At 39.9% G+C, this 20,098-nt stretch overlaps 1 protein-coding gene across 1 annotated transcript in view; it reads left to right on the top strand.

The window, feature by feature from the left end:
• The window catches only part of LOC117811180 (low-density lipoprotein receptor-related protein 1-like), a 131,500-nt gene that overhangs the window by 54,354 nt on the left and 57,048 nt on the right, over positions 1–20,098 (top strand). Inside the window, exons 5-8 of the mRNA XM_034681281.1 lie at positions 3,953–4,081; positions 4,199–4,462; positions 18,049–18,211; positions 19,506–19,728. Of these exons, the coding sequence (XP_034537172.1) occupies positions 3,953–4,081; positions 4,199–4,462; positions 18,049–18,211; positions 19,506–19,728 (779 nt within the window). The remainder of the gene's footprint in view (positions 1–3,952; positions 4,082–4,198; positions 4,463–18,048; positions 18,212–19,505; positions 19,729–20,098) is intronic.

The following is a 20,098-nucleotide window of genomic DNA, read 5'->3' as shown; positions in this document are numbered from 1 at the left end:
ATACACCATTGTTATGATACCATTTGGTGGCTCGAAGGGATATGTGAGTCTTGTTACTGTTAATTTTCTGAAAGCGTTTAAGATCAATTACTTGACCCTCTGTTTTAAAGTATACAAGTTGTATTTACTTGATTCAAATTGAAGTGTTATCTGTTTATCACTATGGTACAGGTCTGAAGTATTTACATTGATACGTTTTACAATACAAATAGTTCCAAGGGCATCTAAGAGTGCAAATGGTAGTAAGCATGTGCTTTAGTGATGGGAAGTTGGGCTCTTTTCAGAGAGCCGGCTCTTTCGACTCTCAAACGGCTCTTATTGTAGGATCTTTTGTAGCCGTATATTTTACCTTAATTTTGCAAAAAATAATAGTTTGTGTTGAAAACCCTTTACGTACAGTGTTTTATGAGAAGCCTTATAATGCCCAATTGTGTGCATTTCTTCTGTTACAAAATCATTCTCACCTTGATCCTAGGGTTATGATTAGGGTTAGGGTTAGGATTAGGATTAGGGTTGGGATTAGGGTTAGGGTTAGGATTAGGGTTAGGGTTAGGGTTAGGGTTGGGATTAGGATTAGGGTTAGGGTTAGGATTAGGGTTAGGGTTAGGGTTAGGGTTAGGGTTAGGATTAGGGTTAGGGTTAGGGTTAGGATTAGGGTTAGGGTTAGGGTTAGGGTTAGGGTTAGGGTTAGGATTAGGATTAGGGTTAGGGTTAGGATTAGGGTTAGGGTTAGGGTTAGGGTTAGGATTAGGGTTAGGGTTAGGGTTGTGGTTAGGGTTAGGATTAGGGTTAGGATTAGGGTTAGGGTTAGGATTAGGGTTAGGGTTAGGATTAGGGTTATGATTAGGGTTAGGGTTAGGGTTAGGATTAGGGTTAGGGTAAGGGTTAGGGTTAGGGTTAGGAATAGGATTAGGGTTGGGATTAGGGTTAGGATTAGGGTTGGGATTAGGGTTAGGGTTGGGGTTAGGGTTAGGGTTAGGGTTAGGGTTGGGATTAGGATTAGGGTTAGGGTTAGGGTTGGGATTAGGATTAGGGTTAGGATTAGGATTAGGGTTAGGATTAGGGTTAGGGTTAGGATTAGGGTTAGGGTTAGGGTTAGGGTTAGGATTAGGGTTAGGGTTAGGGTTGTGGTTAGGGTTAGGATTAGGGTTAGGATTAGGGTTAGGGTTAGGGTTAGGGTTAGGGTTAGGGTTAGGGTTAGGGTTAGGGTTAGGGTAAGGGTTAGGGTTAGGGTTAGGAATAGGATTAGGGTTGGGATTAGGGTTAGGGTTAGGGTTAGGATTAGGGTTAGGGTTAGGGTTAGGATTAGGGTTAGGATTAGGGTTAGGATTAGGGTTAGGGTTGGGATTAGGGTTAGGGTTAGGGTTAGGATTAGGATTAGGGTTAGGATTAGGGTTAGGGTTAGGGTTAGGGTTAGGGTTAGGATTAGGGTTAGGATTAGGATTAGGATTAGGGTTAGGGTTAGGATTAGGGTTAGGCTTAGGGTTGTGGTTAGGATTAGGGTTAGGGTTAGGGTTAGGATTAGGGTTAGGGTTACGGTTAGGATTAGGGTTAGGATTAGGGTTAGGGTTAGGATTAGGGTTAGGGTTAGGGTTGTGGTTAGGGTTAGGATTAGGGTTAGGGTTGTGGTTAGGGTTAGGGTTAGGATTAGCGTTAGGATTAGGGTTAGGGTTAGGATTAGGGTTAGGGTTAGGATTAGGGTTAGGATTAGGATTAGGGTTAGGGTTAGGATTAGGGTTATGATTAGGGTTAGGGTTAGGGTTAGGATTAGGGTTAGGGTAAGGGTTAGGGTTAGGGTTAGGAATAGGATTAGGGTTGGGATTAGGGTTAGGGTTAGGGTTAGGGTTAGGATTAGGGTTAGGGTTAGGGTTAGGGTTAGGATTAGGGTTAGGGTTAGGATTAGGGTTAGGATTAGGGTTAGGGTTGGGATTAGGGTTAGGGTTAGGGTTAGGGTTAGGATTAGGGTTGGGATTAGGGTTAGGGTTAGGGTTAGGATTAGGGTTAGGATTAGGGTTAGGGTTAGGGTTAGGGTTAGGATTAGGGTTAGGGTTAGGATTAGGGTTAGGGTTGGGATTAGGGTTAGGATTAGGGTTAGGGTTAGGGTTAGGGTTAGGATTAGGGTTAGGGTTAGGGTTAGGATTAGGATTAGGTTTGGGATTAGGCTTAGGGTTAGGGTTAGGGTTAGGGTTAGGATTAGGGTTAGGGTTAGGGTTAGGATTAGGATTAGGTTTAGGTTTAGAACCAGATCTAAACTTAAGCATACAGAACTAGAACCAAACTCATGCAAACAGAACCAGAATCAAACTCAACCAGAACCAAACCAGAACCCTAATAGAACTGAACCAGAACCGACCCAAAACCGAACCAGACCCGAACAAGAACCGAACCAGAACCGAACCAGAACCGTACCAGAAACGTACCAGAACTGAACCAGAACCGAACCAGAAACGTACCAGAACTGAACCAGAACTGAACAATACCATACCAGAACCGAACCAGAGTTGAACCAGAACCGAACCAGACCCGAACCAGAACCGAACCAGAACTGAACCAGAACCGAACCGGAACCGAACCAGAACCGAATCAGAACCGAACCAGAACCATACCAGAACCGAACCAGACTTGAACCAGAACCGAACCAGACCCGAACCAGAACTGAACCGAACCGGAACCGAATCGGAACCGAACCGAACCAGAACTGAAGCAGAACCGAACCAGACCCGAACCAGACTCAAACCAGACCCGAACCAGAACCGAACCGGAACCGAACCGAACCAGAACCGAATCAGAACCGAACCAGAACCATACCAGAACCGAACCAGACTTGAACCAGAACCGAACCAGACCCGAACCAGAACCGAACCGGAACCGAATCGGAACCGAACCGAATCAGAACCGAATCAGAACCAACCAGAACCGTACCAGAACCGAACCAGACTTGAACCAGAATCGAACCAGAACAGAACCAGAACCGAACCAGAACAGAACCAGAACCGAACCAGAACCAAACTCAAGCAAACAGAACCAGAACCAACTCAGGTAAACTGAACCAGAACGAAACTCAAGCAAACAGAACCAGAACCAACCTCAAGCAAACAATATTAATGTCCTCAGGTTGGTATTGAGAAAAATCAGATGCCTCAGCTTGGATGGGCTGATCCGATTTCTCCTCTCAGTGAGTATTTGCCCGGTCTTCAAGAAGACTCTCTCTGAAGGAACAGATGAAGCCAGGATACACAGCCTCCCCTCCACCACCTGTATCCTATATCCTCACATATGATTGGCCACATGGCCGCCATGCTGACCAATCAGAACAAAGTTCTGCTGTGAGCAGAGCTGGGGCTGAGCACTGAGAGAGCTAAGGAGGGAAAGGAAAAAACTGGGAGCCGTCTCTCTCTCTTGATGCGAGCCGGCTCTTCTGATTCACTATAAAGCATCGACTCTCAGAGCCGCAGCTTTTGATCATGACACATCACTACTGTGCTTAATCTGTGTTACAATTATGAGGGGGCCATGGACAATTTTCTCACCTGTAAGGGGTCCCTGACTATTCTATTATCAATTTGCCATCATTTTTAAGTATGTAAGAGATGATTTCATTGATAGCCATAGACTACATGTCTTTCAATGTAGACTTCCACTGAGAGGAACATATTAGACTATTTAGGAACTAAATTAGGAACTAAATTTAGACGGTCATACCAGCTTGATCATCAATGAAAATGTCCTGGAAATGTCCTGGAAAATGATCTCTGGAAAAGAGTGGGAACCCTGATTGATGCATTGGTCAATTTGTGCAGCAAGCTATCTTTGATAAATCAATGAAGTATTCAAGCTAATATGTTTGGATTAGTGCATGATTTCATTTGTAGGTTTAGTCAAATTTTTAGATCTAGGCTTGATTATTTGCTGTGCCTTAACAGTAGGACCATCTGTTTTTTCTGTTGTGTAGATTTTGATGAGTGCAGTGTGTACGGGACCTGCAGTCAGTCCTGTACCAACACTGAAGGCTCCTACACCTGCTCCTGTGTGGAGGGCTACCTGTCTCAGCCAGACAACCGCTCCTGCAAGGCCAAGAATGGTGAGTAGCAGCAGGAAGCAGACCGGAGGAAAACACAGCAGCTTGATTTGAGCAGCGCATATCTTTTGTATCCTTTCCTTGATGTTGGGCTTCAATCATTCCCATGTTATTTTGCAGTGCCAGTAGACCGGCTGCCCGTCCTGTTGATCGCCAACTCGCAGAACATCCAGGCCACCTCCCTGAGCGGCACTACCGTTCACAGCCTGCTGTCCACCAGCACTAAACAAACCACCGCCATGGACTTCCTCTATACACAGGAGACTGTCTGCTGGATCCACGTGGGAGACTCACCCTCTTCCACGCATCTCAAATGTGCCAAGATCCCAAATCTAAAGAGCTTCACAGAGGAGAGAGTCATCAACATCTCACTGAGTCTGCACCGTGAGTACACTGTGGACACATAAGTAAACATGGACAACATGACAGCTCCCTGAAAGTAAAGCCAAAACATTTATATCATAAAGCCTGCCTCTTCCAATCAGAAGTCAGTCTCATAAGTCAGTCTAGAAATTAAGAAACACGACAAACCAAGTTTTCTCACACATGCTTTCTGTCATGACAGTCATTTTTGTTCATGTGGATTTTGATGCAAGTGTTTAGTTCTTTTGATTAATGAGTTATTTTGTGTTAAAAAGAAGGGATGTGACGTTATGACTGACATATGTCGCTCCTGCAGCATTCTTTAGATTTGAAAAGGAACAAAGATCGGATAAGTGACAAATGCTAGCACAAAAGTCACCAAACTTTCCATATTGGTTAGCATTAGCTTTAAACAAGAATCCCTTCCTCTGTTGACAGTACCAGTGTCAAGGATCTTTGTCATTTTATCAGTGAGTTTAATATGTGCTCAAAAAGACAAAATGTTAGCACCAATCATGGCTGTATTTTGGCTTCACTTTCTCACAATGGGAGGAGATGGAGGCACATGGTCCATCTCTATATACAGTCAGTGGTTTTGCTGGTGTTAGTGAATGGTAGGATCTACAAAAGTCACTGCTCCTCACATTATACATTACACACTGGCAGAAAAGGTAGCCTCAAACTGCTACAAGAGAAAAGTGTGCATATTTATCTTGTTTTCAGATATATATATATATATATATATATATATATATATATATATATATACATATATATATTTGTGTGTGTGTGCGTGTTTTGTGTGTTCTTAGTTATTTTTGTTCTGGTGGCCACATGTAGCAGGAGCTGTGGCAGCAGCATGAACTCCAGTTGAATTTACAGCACATCACCAGACACTGATGAGGCCATTTCATGATTTGTTTGAATGAATTTCTTTGGTTGTAGGTTTTGCAGATATTAAACAGTGCATAAACACAGACCTCTACCCCTCTGTTTAAAATTGAACTTGTAACACATTGCCTTCTCCTAATGTGATGTGTCTTTGTCTGAGTTGATCCTGGTGAAAGAAGCAAGTGCAGTTTGTCTTCCTAAAAGAACAAAGAGGAAGAAATCGGTATCAGTGTGCTTACAGAAATGTATGTTCAGTACTTAGGTTGTTCTTGCAGGGCGACTATAAATGAAGAAAAGTGAGCTACAGCACAAGCTGAAGAAAGTTACAGAGCAGATGTTCATTTTGCTTTGGCTCCTGTTGTACAGGGACCTTGAAACTATTAAATAAGCACGCTACAAGTTTGTTTTTGTTTGGTCAAAACCGTGAAAGTGGATTGAATCGAGTATTTGGATTTAGATGGCTGCTTTGTCACATTTAACCAAGAATTCCGACTTATTGGTTATTCGGATTCAACCACGTTTTTGTCATTCCTAAGTCTTTCTCACATTTTAGGTAGGGGTGTTCAGGAACCCTTCCCATTGGCTACTGACCTCAGCTGATGCTCCCTTTGAATGCACGTGTTTGTCTGATTTTCAAAAATAGAATTCCAGGGAAAAATATCCAGAAGTGAATTGAACATAAACACCTGTGGAATAGACGTGTCCTTAGCTTCTCTGCGCTTGTGCAAGGCCTGTGAGTCAGACATATTGTTGTGGCTGCACATTAAAAGCAGCTGTACTTTTCCATGACTTCAGTTTCTTTTCAAAAACACTTGCCTGTTTTCTTGTTAAAATGAAACTAAAAGTGGACAGTGGACTTCTAAGGGTGCATGATTGATCACAGATGATGTGTGCGTGTGCTCCTGAGTATAGACAACGACTTTATTCCAGTAACATTCAGGCCCCATGTTCCTGGCCGTGTTTTGGTCTAATTTTTGGGCAGCTTGTGTTTTCTGTGAGTCAGAGGCAAAGCAGCCACAGAGACAACACATTTAAACAACAATAGAAATGCGTCATTGTACTATCTTCTAGGAAGAAGGTTCTCAGATGGTTTGAAAATATCTGCATTGTCACTCTAATCTGCAGGCATTAATTAGAGGACTTCATGAAACATTTCTTAAGCACTTTGTTATTGTGTTCATATTTTCCCCCCAGTCTGGTTCTGATATGAATGCATGCCACCAGAAACCCAAATCTACAATAGCCTTACAACTATGTAATCTAGTGTCTGGTATGTAATTTGTGGGCTGCTGCACCATTATTTGAAGGATGCTGCAACACTGGGAGTCTTACCCTTCTGCACCGCTGTCTATTCTGGCACAGACACACAGACAGACAGGACCTCCATGTTAAGGTTAAAGCCTGCTCTAGCTACTGTAAAGTAAATGTACAACACACAAGTTAGCATAACTTGCCGTACACGATAACCAAGCTCAGACTGTTAAAATAATTGTTTTAAGAGATATTCTTTTTTTTATATATATACTTTTTATTTAATAGTTTTCAAACAAAAAACAACCACAAGAAAAAAACAAAAAAAACAAGACAAAACAAAGACGTGGCAGCATGTCAGCATTGGATGAGTTTTCTTATATCCAGTTGTGCTCATAAGTTTACATACCCTGGCAGAATCTGTGATTTTTTTGTCCATTTTTCAGAGAATATGAATGATAAGAGAAAAACTTTTTTTTTTCACTCATGGTTAGTGGTTGATTGAAGCAAAATTTTTATCAAACAACTGTGTTTACTCTTTTTATATCATAAAGTCAACAGAAACTACCCAATAAACCATACATTCTGCCAGGTTATGTAAACTTATGAGCACAACTGTATATATAAGACTATCTTCTTTAAATAAACAGCTAATTTTTAACTCATCCTTGAGTGTAGGATTTGATACCCAATGCAGAAACACAATTTAAAGAAAATGTACAAAGAAAAAGATCTACAACATTGACAAGAATAAACAGAGAAAAAAAGAAGAAACAAAGAAAGAACAATAAATAAAACTAAAGGGAAAGTAAAAGCATAAAGCAAATTTAATCTGATTTTATTTAGGCCTGGGTATGTATTTATTATATATATATATATATATCTATATATATATAGATATAGATATAGATATTTATATATAAAAACCTCCCCACCCTTTAGTGTTTTCCACTGTTAATGTTCTTCACCGGCTGTTTCTAGCTCAAATCCAATGCTCAAGTACTCACACATCTACATTTGTCTTTCATCTCTTTTCATGTTATATCGATGGTAGTTATTCTTTTCCAACATGACTCAAAAACATCACTTCAATTCCCTATCCTGTGTGTTATTCTTTCCATGTTGTGAATTTCATTAATGGTTGCTTTCCATTACATTATCTGTGGCGGGGTCGGTTTCAGCCAGTTGTTAGTCACCTGTTTCATCGCTGTTATTCTTAGAATCCTATACAGGATTTAAGAGAGGTTTTAAGAGACATTTAAATCAAATCAATACATTGACAAATAACAGACGACAATAACATTTGCGGGGAGCAAAAATACAGTGCATATAAAAGAATACAATGAACAATGAAATGGATTATTTAACCTTCAGCTAAACAATAGACACCCACCTCTCTCATAGGAGCACAGACCAAACGGGAGAGGGGAAATGAATAGTATGAAATACCCACAGAACAACTCGAGAACACAGAAAGGAGGGGCTAGGAATCACAGTACACAATAATACACATGATAGTGTTCTGAGGTCCTCTTAGTTCCAAATACTTAGTTACCAGCTAAACTTCACAAAAATAACATTGAAAGATAGCGGTGAAAATTTGAGACTGTTGAGTGTACATTATCATTACTATCTACATCTATCAAAAATTGGTTGCAATCAAAATGTTATGTTTTTACACAACCAATCATAAGACCTGGAAGACAGTATTCTACAATGTCCACCTGAGGTTAGCATGTCCTGCTATGGAAATCTGTAGGAGCCCTAGTAACTCAGATCAAACTCAAGACCTACCTTTTTAGTCTCGCTTTTATCTGAGTTTTATTTTTATTCTTAACAGATTTATTTATTTATTTATTTATTTATTTATTTATTTATTTATTTATTTATCTATTTCAAATTTTAGTCATTTTTATTCTACTTTATTTATTAATGTACTTATTTATTTATTCTAAGTATGGCATCTTATATTCTTTTAATGGTTTAATATTTTAGTGTTTTATTATCTTGGAAATGTATTTTATTTTGGTGATTTTAATTTCCTGTGTTGAGTTTTAACATCCTTTTTTATCTCCAGTGTTTCCTCATTAAGATATCATGAAAGCGTTTCCTCAGTTCGTTCAGCAAATTCTTTTTTATTTTTAATTAATTAATTTAATTTTTATTGTTTTTATTATTATTGTTGCATTTATTGTGTTCTTAACCTTGTGGGGTGGGTTTGGGGTCGGGGCTGGGGGCGGGATCTTTTTCTTAATTTATTCTATTTTAGGTTGTTTTTAATGTACAGCACTTTGTGTTACAATGTGATTGTATGAAAAGTGCTTTATAAATAATATCTGATTGATTGATTGATTGTAGAGGGAGTTAAGTTCAGTCAAATATTGCATTATCTCTAACCTGAGCCAGAATTCAGCGTTATCTTCAAAGTATTTTTCCAACTGGGACATCATAGCTAACAGTTTAAACACAGATCATAGTTTGCAGTTAGCACCTGCTAAAAACACACTACTGTCTGTGTGATAATACATGCTGAGTCAGGTCTTTCAAAGTGTGATCTGACACAGTCAGGAGAAATAAGCTTAAGAACAGTGTTCAATTTGACAAAAAACTTGAATTCAGTTTAGTCTTTAGTCATTTTCAGAAAACAGTGGTTGATTTAAGTCTTTGTGTTTTGTGTTGTTTTAGTCAAGATTCAGTCAGTTGTAATCAGTTTTCATTGTAATCTTGTTTTAGTCAGTGTTTTAGTCATCATTTTCTGGAACAGTTTTATATTCGTTTTTTGAAGAAAGATATTTCTCCTGTTGTGAAACTTTCAGTGGGAAGAAAGAATACCTCTCTATTTTTAGTCATCTTGGCTGAAAATGTGTTTGTACTTTTTCCTTGTCATATAAAAAAATGTTTGGAGAACCACATGCTAATTTCTAACAGGTGTTATGCCAAGTTGTGCTGCCCTGCTGAAAAATGTTCCCATAGCGTGAATTGATTGCAAAGGTCTGATTCCATAACAAACTCTGAGATTTGCCAACTTTGAATTCAGAGAGTTAATGTATTGAATCAACATACATCATTGTTTTTTACCCCGGCAGACACTGCCTGGAAAATTGTCTTTAGGTGTCTTCAAATTTTGGTTGTTTTTACCTCCCCTCATGTAATCACAAAGCACTCCATCCTCACCGGTAATGATATACTCAGTCATGCATCCACAGGTTGTATCTTAACTTACTTCTGTATATGCTGCTGGTCATTGACTGAAAAATTAGGCACTAATTTTTCCAGATGCTAGCTGCAAGTGGTTTCTTTGTTAGGCTTTTGATGAATTAGCTAGATAGTTTTGGCTTCCTACCATAGACTGTATAAAACAGACTTCTTCCAGACATGCGCTAAATGAAAATGATCCAATGATGATGCATTATGAACAGAAATTTAGCCATAGTTTTCATTGTTAGCTCATTTTTTTATTTTTTATTTCACCTTTATTTTACCAGGAATAGTCCCATTGAGATACAAAGTCTCTTTTACAAGGGAGTCCTGGCCAAGACAGCAGCATAAAAAGTTTCACAAATAGAACAGGACAAAACCTACAGTGACAAGTAACTAATACATAAATTTATAAATTAGCAGTTTTAAGCTCTAAAACATGTGCACAAGCAGATCAGATCATCCTTTATCCTAGTTTTAAAATCCTCCAATTGAATTAAACAAACCAAGAAGAAGGAGCAAAGACATTAAAAGCACTTTTACCAAAGACAGAGCGAGTCCAAGGAATGACAAAAAGAAATTGTCCATGGGATCAAAGATGACAGCCACTGACAACTTAAGGAATCAATAAGAAGCATAAATAAGACAGCAGCTCCTGTATACGGCCTCATAAAGAAAGTTATACCAATGCTCCATTCTTCTGTTGTATAAGGAAGAAAAGCCTACCTTTTCATACAAGATACAGTGATGTATGCGGAAACCTAAACCAGAAGCAAACCACGATGCAGCATGGTACACCGAGTCCAACATTTTCAGAGAGGCTGAGGAAGCATGCATATAAAAAACATCACCATAATCAATTACAGATACAAAGGTTGCTAGAATGAGCTTTTTACGAGCAGCAAAAGAAAAACAGCGTCTGTTTTTATAAAAGAAACCCAGCTTCACCCTCAGGTTTTTAGTTAGACTCTCAATATGACGATTAAAAGAAAGATTTCCATCTAAGAGAAAACCCAAGTATTTAAATGTTGGGGCACATTCGATTTCCTCATTTGTGGAGGTGAAAATCTTAGAGTCATTTTTCACCATCCTCTTGGACTTGGAGAAATACATCACCTTAGTCTTTTCAGCATTTAAAACCAGTCTTAGTTTACAAAGATTCATTTGTACTGTTAAATGCAGCTTGAAGTTTGTTTGTCAATTTGTCACCAATGTCAATTTACCATTGACATTATCATCTTAATTTAGTCATGAAAAATAAATACGTCAGCAGATAGATATCGTCAACATTTTCATTGACAAAATCAATCCTGCTTAAGAGTCAAATAAGTTGTTTTTTATCTGAGTTTCCAAATAGTTCTGGATATTTCTTTTATCAAAGATTTCAAGGTCAGGATAACTCAGATAGCTCAGTTATATTCGTCCTCTTGCTCTGTTTTCTTTTACTTGCCCACAAACATTATGACTGATCACATCCACTCTGTGTGCAGCAGATTGTCTGTTGAATTCACTTTTCCACAAGGCTGAGATTGCATTATCATGACAGAAATGACTCTCTCAGTGCTGACCATCAGAGAAAATGAAAATATCCAATGATGACAGTCGGGCAGCTCTGTCCTCCGTACGCACGCACAATGTGGTTTAGCTGTCATTTGGAAATGTGTTCATTTCATCTCAGATGACATCAGACAAACGCTGTACTGAGAAAATTATGCATGAGGCATTGTGGTGTCCCTCACAGAATTAATATGAAGATCAAGTCTGCTGTACCTCTCTGTCTATTTTCAGCCTTGATGCCTTGTTAAGACATTATGCAGAATAACCTTTATCTACTGGGTTCATGCAAGAAAGGCATCATAACAGCTTCTTAGAATGACAGAGACAGCGTCACATTAATGCAGAGACTCAGTTAAAGGACACGTGTATTTGTACTTGGTAATTATGATCAGAGTTACTGAAAAACAAGGATTGACGCTGGTGCTAGAATCGTGCAGCTTTGCCCAGAACCTCAGCTCCCATTGGACTACACTATTTAAGAACCAGAAAAATCTGCAGGAAATTCCAGCAGCTTTAGCTGGGTTCTCCGCGGCTGTCCCCCACACATGCAAACTCCCACACACACTGCAGCAGTCGCTCTTAAACACATACTCAGAAATATAATGTGCAAACAGATGGGTAAAACAGAGAAGGGGCTGCCTTAAAGAGCATGAACAGGATGCTAATCATCGATAATGAAAGATTAGAGCCAAACTGATGAGTGAGAGGTTTCAACATTCCAGTTAAAATGACACATTTAATTGAGGATAGAAATCAAATGGGATTCTTTCGCAGAGTAAAAGCAAACAATTCTCAGGCACAGACAGGTGCTGTGTTGTAAATCTTAATGTTTATGATGACTATTACAAAGAATGTCTAAAGGGGCTGCATCCCTCAGTAGACTCCAAAATAGCACGCTTTGTGTCAGCAAAGTAAATCACAGAAAAAAAGTGCACAACACAAACAGGCAGGTTTTTGTCATCTGTCCCAGTGCATGATCTGGAGTGACAGTCGAGACAGCAGAGCTGGTCTTCAGAACCAGCCGCTGGCGTGCGAGTGTGACAGAATAGGAGGAGTAAGTTTATGCTCACAGTCAATATGGAAGGAGCCCAACGCAACCAATGGCAGGGGTGTGCACACAGGAAGTGATGCGCTTGTGGTTAGTGTGACTCATGACCTCAGTATGCCACCAATGAGTTGTCCAGATGTGTCCCAACCCCACCCCCCAACTCTCTCTCTCTCTCTCTCTCTCTCTCTCTCTCTCTCTCTCTCTCTCTCTCTCTCTCTCTCTCTCTCTCTCTCTCTCTCTCCTTCTGTCTCTTTCTTTGTCACTTTCATTACATTCCCTTGGACTTTTTTCTTCCTTCCTAGTCTGACTTGCTGCTGCCAAATGTCATAAACTATACACTTAGTCTCACTCCATATTTGTCAGTGTCTTTTTCTTGCCATTGACAATTATACACATCACTTATCGTCATTGTTAGCTGTAAAAAAGTTGTGTTGTGAACCCCATGTGACGATAAAAGTTGTAACTACTGTTACTTTTAATCAAGATAACACATAATATATATAGGTTTAAGTTTAAAACAGTCAAAATTAGCCTCTTACTCACTGCAATTCCACAACAACATTGGCATGGAGTTCGGCCATCACTGCGCCTTTGTGCTTACACATTGCAACCTGAAACAGCATAATATTGGTGTTCCAGTGTGTGATTACACATCCCATAACGTTTATGCAGAAGTTCGGGAGGCATGGCTTATTAACACACAGCAGTAGCGCAACATACACACACATGCATACAGCGGTCTGATGCGATATATCCTTACCTTCTTCCCCCCATTCAGCCTGTGTTTCTACCTCTGAGGGAGGATAAGAGGCAGAACGACTTTGCCAGACCATTACGCTTCTGTGGGTAACAGTGTTAATTTCCCCCTTTGAAATGGCAGTATGTAAGCACCTACTAACATGTAGGCCCCTCAGGTCACTACAGTCTAAAGCCTATCAGATTTTTGTGTTGTTTTGAATCAGACACAAAGTGAAGGAAAGTTCAATGACATCTGTGTTGATGTTTGCTACATTTCCTCTCACTGTTCTTCCTCTACTCTGCTACCTTTTTTTTGCTAATTTAATACCAGAAATCTTTATGTACATTTTTCTGGACAATCCATCCAATAGGAAGATGTGTCAGTCTGGTCCAAAGTGGTCAGATGACTGACTGCTGGAAGGACAGATGGCCAGACTGGGTAATAAAAACCCTGTTTGTTGTGCAAACACAGTACACGTTCAATATTTGCTGTTGTTTTTAAATAACTTTGTGGGTCTGTGGCTCATGAACAACATCTAATTTGCATTTTCTCACAATTTTGTAATAATATTCTATTCAAAAATGGATGACTTTGCTTGTTCAGACATTATGTAGTGAAATAATATTTGAATGCAGATGAAGTACTCCATGAAATTCAGTTTAATCAGTTATTCATTCCTTCTGTCATATTGCTGCAGAGAGCACTCCCTGTGGGGAACCTAGCAATAAAACTAAGGTGGCTTTGCATTCAGTAGTGGAAGCTGATGCGTCACACTATGCACTGGAGGGCTGATCCCAGAGCTGTCTCTAAGCCTCCCGTCTCTGCTTGTACTGTAAGAGCTACAGTACCTGCTCGCCTGCACAGTGAGCCACAGCGTGCTGCTTAGCACAGACACTGGCCTGAAATCTCCTTAAGAGGTCATGTGCTGTTAAAAGGCAGGCCAGTCAGCACATTTTCAAATCTTCTCTCAATTCAAAACCTTATTCAGCTTTAAACCTCTCTCCCCCTGAGCTATGACATATATTTTAGCCTTTAGTGCTTCAAGTTATCTACCCTTTCCCGTCTAGCTTTGTACTTCTGCTGGATCCTTACAAAACCGCACACTAAATTTGTGTTGCTGTGTTTTGTTTTTTCTCCTCCTGCCTGTGTGTTTCTGGTGTGACGCCTTCGCCAGATGCTTGAGGGAGTGTTTTGGACTGCAGGAGTTTGGCAAGGGGACGTGGGGGTTGGGGTGCTTGAGCGGTCGAGGTTAAAGTTTCAATCACAGTTTAAAATGTCAGAACTCATATCAGCGTCTTCAAACGTAACGCCAGTGGTCTCACTTCGCTATTATCCCCTGTGTTTGTGGCCTATTACGACCACCACATAAGTAAGAAGTGTTAGTCCTTCTTACTTATAATCATTGAAGTGAAACGCTGCCCTCTACCATATCTACATTTCAAATACATTATCTAAAAATTCACTCAACTGTTGTTTTTCTTGGACCAACAGGGAGCAATGGAACGAACAAGAAAACACGAAGAAAACAAGTTGTTTAGAGAAAGCGGAGGGGAAAAAAATGAAGAAGGCAGCCGGTTCTGTTTTTTCAATTATGCTGTGTTGTTTTTTTATAGCATAGTTTCAGACAGACAGAGCTGCAGTTAATGAATCCAGACTGTTTTTCCACCTCTGGGGAACAGACAAAGGGGAGGGATAGGGGGATGATGCATGGAGGAGGAGAGAGAAGGAGAATGGGAGGAGATAGAAAAGTCTTCGGCCTTTACAGGAGCCATTTTTGGGAAATGGAAAGAGTGGGATGGACTTGTTTTTTTCGGGGCTTTCTGTAAACGTTTTGATTATTGCACAATCTCCTCTTCTCTCCCCCTTTTGTTTATCGATCTCTCATTCAGTGAATAGAAGTGTTGTGTGGCAGATGGAAACATTTAAATAGAGAACTGGGTGATAAAAATTTAAGAGCACGTTGGGGAATACAGCCCCTCGATATCAATAAACCTCAGAAATGCTGCTACATAATACCTAAGTTTCCTCTTTATTGCTCCCTCTTTGTTCTTGTCCTCTATCATCTTTCTACTAATTTTCCTTCCTGTTCTCTGCATTTTTCTTTTGACTGTTTTTCACTTTTACTCAAACCGACTTTAAAGTGTCTCCCCTCCCTTTAAAAAGTGCATCAGCTCTCAAACCAGGACTTCTCTGGAATTTCTTGGAATTGCACAGATTTGCTCAACACACTTTTAATGCGTCTTTACGCAGAGGAATCTGCTCTATGATCTCCCCAAAGGAAGCTCGTCTTTCCCGGTTGGAAAAATTGATCCGCCTGTTTCCCCTTATTCGTCACAGTGACCTACTCCCCCCAGTAAACATACCACCACAGTAAGACCTCCACCCTCGCAACCCTGCTCTGCATGACCAAGGCCCCCTGCAGCACGTCTCTAGCCCAGTGTCGGAGTGTTTGTGTGAGATTTCAGTGTGTGTGAATGTGCAGAGCAGAACTTATGGCAGCTGTGAAAATACAAATCCTGTGGTTTGAGAAGCCCTCCACTCCATTCCTTCTCTCCCTCACTCTCTCTCTCTCTAGCACTCTCTCATGTAGACATATAGTTTTTATTTCCAGTTAAGATTACTATTTAAAGTCTGTGCTTCAGGAAGTATTCTGTTTCTTTGCGTAAGCAGCGAAAACAGAGCTATAAATGAAAGTACTCCATCCAAAAGTTATTTAAAGCAACACAAATTAAAATCTTATATTTGCTATTTTTCACATTTCTACACGTGTATATAGACCGCTGGTAGAGGACCAGTTCTCCTTCGTTTTACAGAGCCCTTTAGCATTCTCCAGTTTAATGCTTTTTTCTGGCTTTAACCTTATTTTGTTTTTACCATGACACTTGAAAGAAATACTGTTTTATTAGAAATATAGTTTCTATATTCAGTTTTTATTTGATGGTGAATGTGGAGATACAGAGAAGAACTCCAAGACTTGTAGCTAAATTCATTATTTTGCTTTAGAGTTGAGTGTGTGTCAGAGCTAACATTTGATATTGGACTGGAACATAATGTGAACTGGATGCTACTATTAGTCACTGTAGGAAAATAAATGATCAACTACTCAAGCTAACAACAGCTCATCAACAAGCAACAGTACGTTGTGTTGTGTTCAGTTGAGAATTTGTTGCCATCCAACAGTTTGTTATAACATGATAGTTTAAGGGGTTTATCTGTTAGCATGGTTACTACTAGCAAAAATTTAGCAATGAATTCAGATTGTGTTGGTTTAGGGTAGCAAAGGGGTTGAAAATTTCTGGTAAATTTCCATGGGAAGTTAAGCTTCCCAACACTTTCAGAAATTAACAAAAATGCAATCCCAACAAAGTCCCATTCAAAATGTTAAATGAAAAGTGCCGCTCTCCCTTCAAAAAAGTCCCATTCAACATGCAAATAAAAAGTGCATGTAGGGGGCATGGTCTCAATAACCCTGCACTAAGCAGTGTTCTATGTGCATGTGATTGAGGAATAGCATAGATATTCAACTGTACTTGCATGAAATCTGCTTGTTTTAGTCAGAATTATGCTAAAATAGCTAGCTATATGTAAGTTGCCTATTAAGAGCCAACCTTCATTTTAGTAAATTCCTGTTTTATTCCTGTTAATTCCCATATAAAGTTTCCAACTTTGAAAATTCCCTGAATTTTGCAACCCTATTTTGGCCACATGAAAACAAGCTGTCAACACAACAAGTTATATTGTCTCCTTTTTGGTAAGGTGTTTGGCTACCTAGTTGCTAGCTTTGTTTATGCAGTCAGCTAACAGCTCTCAGATGTGCTACAGTCACTGTAAGTACAGCGTTTACACCAGCATTTCAAATATTTCTTTGGATCTAAGTTTTCAAAGAAGTAACTCACTTTAGCCGTCAAATTTTTTTGACAGCACAGTTTTAAGTTGCACGTGAAAAAAAGTTAAAAATAAAATAAAAAAAATAGTGTGGGAATCTCCAAAGCACATTTAAAAACAATATTTAGGTGAATGAACTCAGTACCTTCCCACCGCTTACTGCAGTAAATTGGTCATTCTGGACCTTTTATTCCCTCACATCTCCTTTCATTTAGCTTAAACAATAGCTTTCTGTCTCTGATCCTTGGCTCAGGCTCAGTGTGGTTGAGCTGGTGTTTGAGGAAATAGGAAGAGGAGGGAGCAAGGGACCGAGGGAGTGGGGTATGTTAATGCCTTGTGTTATTCTTTTTCACTATTTTCTCTACTGTCAGACCCTCTGTGGTCTTACACCACATACAGAGCAGTTTATGGAGCTAGTCTACTCTGGTTCTTTTTCCCCCTTATTAAGTCTAGTCTCTATTGAAATACAGTAAATGTTCCATAAGCTGTGTGCGTGATGCCATGTAAACACATGTAGGGGTTTGATTTTTATTGATGTGTGGGGCACGGTAAGCTAAGCCATGGGAAAATAAACATTGAGGAAACAGAGTCATAACGTAGCTACATCTCAGTTAAAACACACCTCTTGAGGCAACAGTCTGTGTCATATTCTGTCTGTCTAGGTGAGTTTGAATGGCAGACACATTACTGAGACACATATTAACTGGTGTTGTCTGTCATCTTGTTTGTCAGTCAAGAAAACTGCTCCAAGTCCAAACCTGAAAACCTGACCTGTGTATGAATGTGTGTTACTGTTTCAGAGCCGTTGCTGTAGCTGCTACACAGTTTTGCTGACTAATTTGTGTCATCACATGACTCTTTGTCAGACCACTCATCTGCTGCCAGTGTGAACAACTTCAAATGTTCTACTTCTCTACCTGTCAAAAAAAAAAACATTATAAGAATTTCAGGACTGCTTTTCCTTCCTGTATCTCCTGTGTCCCTTTTTACCCCCTTCCCTCCTCTCATCTTGTCTCCGCCTCCCCTCTCTCTCTCCAGATGTGGAGCAGATGGCCATTGACTGGCTCACAGGAAACTTCTACTTTGTGGATGACGTGGACGACAGGATCTTCGTGTGTGACAAGGATGGGCAAACATGTGTCACCCTCCTGGACCAGGAGCTGTACAACCCTAAAGGCATTGCTCTGGACCCCACCATGGGGTCAGTTTGATCACTTTCTCTCCATCTAATGCATAAAAACACACAAAAACAAATGCAGATCCAGACACTATATACGTACTAGTTGCACTCACAGATAAATATCCAATTGAGAAATCTTGTGTAACTCGTGATTACATGAGGGCAAATTTGTGTCATCCATCAGTGTTACCCAACTTTCAAACAAGAAGTTGAAGTGGGGGGAAGGCTAAATGGAGGCTTTGACATTGGAGTAATTGAGCACAGATGTTCGGTAGCTCTGTGGTATGCTGACTGTAGGGTTTGAGTGAAAAAAGCAAGATTTTGTAACAGCTCTTTTTGTTTAGGACCAGACTTTATAACTGAATTCCTTAAAGTGTTTGTATAACTGTGGTGCATGCCTTCCTGTGTGAATGTGAGTGTACGTGTGCCTCAGAGAGAAAAAAAAAATGAAATACGTGAAAATGAGAACGTTCCTGCAAGTGTGTAAGTGCAAACACTTACTTGTAGCTGCATGCTCCCCTCAAAGTATCCTCAGCTATAATTGGTCTCCCGGTAACAAGGTCAGGTGGATTCACTGGAGCTGTTTTCTTTTGATGTAGTCTGCGGGGTCATTAGAGGGAGAGAAAAACAGCAATAACAGCAATATCACAGAAAGAAATGCTCTCCATCATCATCCTTTGTTTGTTGTGTGAGAGATCAATGACTACAAATCTCTCCAGATGTCCCACGTTGTCTTTTTACTTTTCAAGAAAATTTGACACAGGATTAAAAAAGAACATCATTAAGTTTCTACTTTTCTCTGTTTGCCAGTTTCTTGGTTTTGGACTGACTCCACAGGATTTTGTAATGTTTGGTTCAGACAGGAAATCCCAAAGTATTTGATGAATGTAATTATGTTTTTGTTTTAACAGTGTAAAACTTGGCAAAATAATGATTACGCCCTGACAAACTTTGTGTGCTAAATCCTTTGTACAGTTTTTCTTCAAAGTTTTACTTGCTTAAATAACTTCAAATGTTCAGAAACAAATCTTGAGAAACTCCAAACCTTTTAAATAACTAGAGAAACTCAGCCCATAATCATTCTTACTCACTGAAAAATTACTTCAACAATAAATCTTCCCCTCCACCATTAGAGAGCTTTTCCACCTTCTTCCCTTCTGCCTGTTAAAAAGCTGAATTATCACTGCTCCTTGCAAGAAATAAAGGTGATCAATCACTTGTAACACAGCCAAATAAGCTGAAAATGAAACTCTTTTGAATGTAAGTTGATCTGAATCCATCCATACTCATCATGTCTGATCTTTGTCTCGCACAGGAAGGTGTTCTTCACAGACTACGGTCAGATCCCGAAGGTGGAGCGTTGTGACATGGACGGCCAGAACCGTACCAAGCTCGTGGACAGTAAGATCGTGTTTCCTCATGGCATTACCTTGGACCTGGTCAGCAGGCTAGTGTACTGGGCTGATGCCTATCTGGATTACATTGAGGTTGTGGACTACGAAGGCAAGAACCGGCACACCATCATCCAAGGCCTTCTGGTAAGAGCAGCAGCACTTGTGTTACATTAACAGGGAGATGATCTCTCTTAAGTTTTTTGTGTTTATAGTCTTTCATAATGCGTTACAACTCTTGTGTGCTTAAGCATTCCCTATACATCTATAACACACCTGATGTTTCTCCTGTGTGCTCCTGTAATTTCTTCTTGCGCGGTGATTAACGAGCAGAGAAAAGATGTTGGACGTTTGCCTTTTCATTAAAGCTCCTGATTAATTGTGTCTAATACTGAGGCTGTTTGGTAGAAGCTGTAGCGTTGGTGAAGCACAGTGGCTTTTAAATGTGTTACCATGGCTTTTACTGTGATCTGTGGAGAAGTAATGGCTTCATTTACTCACCGAGCCAGAGGGCACA

The sequence above is a fragment of the Notolabrus celidotus genome, chromosome 1 (genome assembly GCF_009762535.1).
Source record: "Notolabrus celidotus isolate fNotCel1 chromosome 1, fNotCel1.pri, whole genome shotgun sequence".
Lineage (NCBI taxonomy): Eukaryota > Metazoa > Chordata > Actinopteri > Labriformes > Labridae > Notolabrus > Notolabrus celidotus.
The sequence above is the reverse complement of the archived record's forward strand: the minus strand, read 5'-3'. Positions and strand labels throughout refer to the sequence as shown.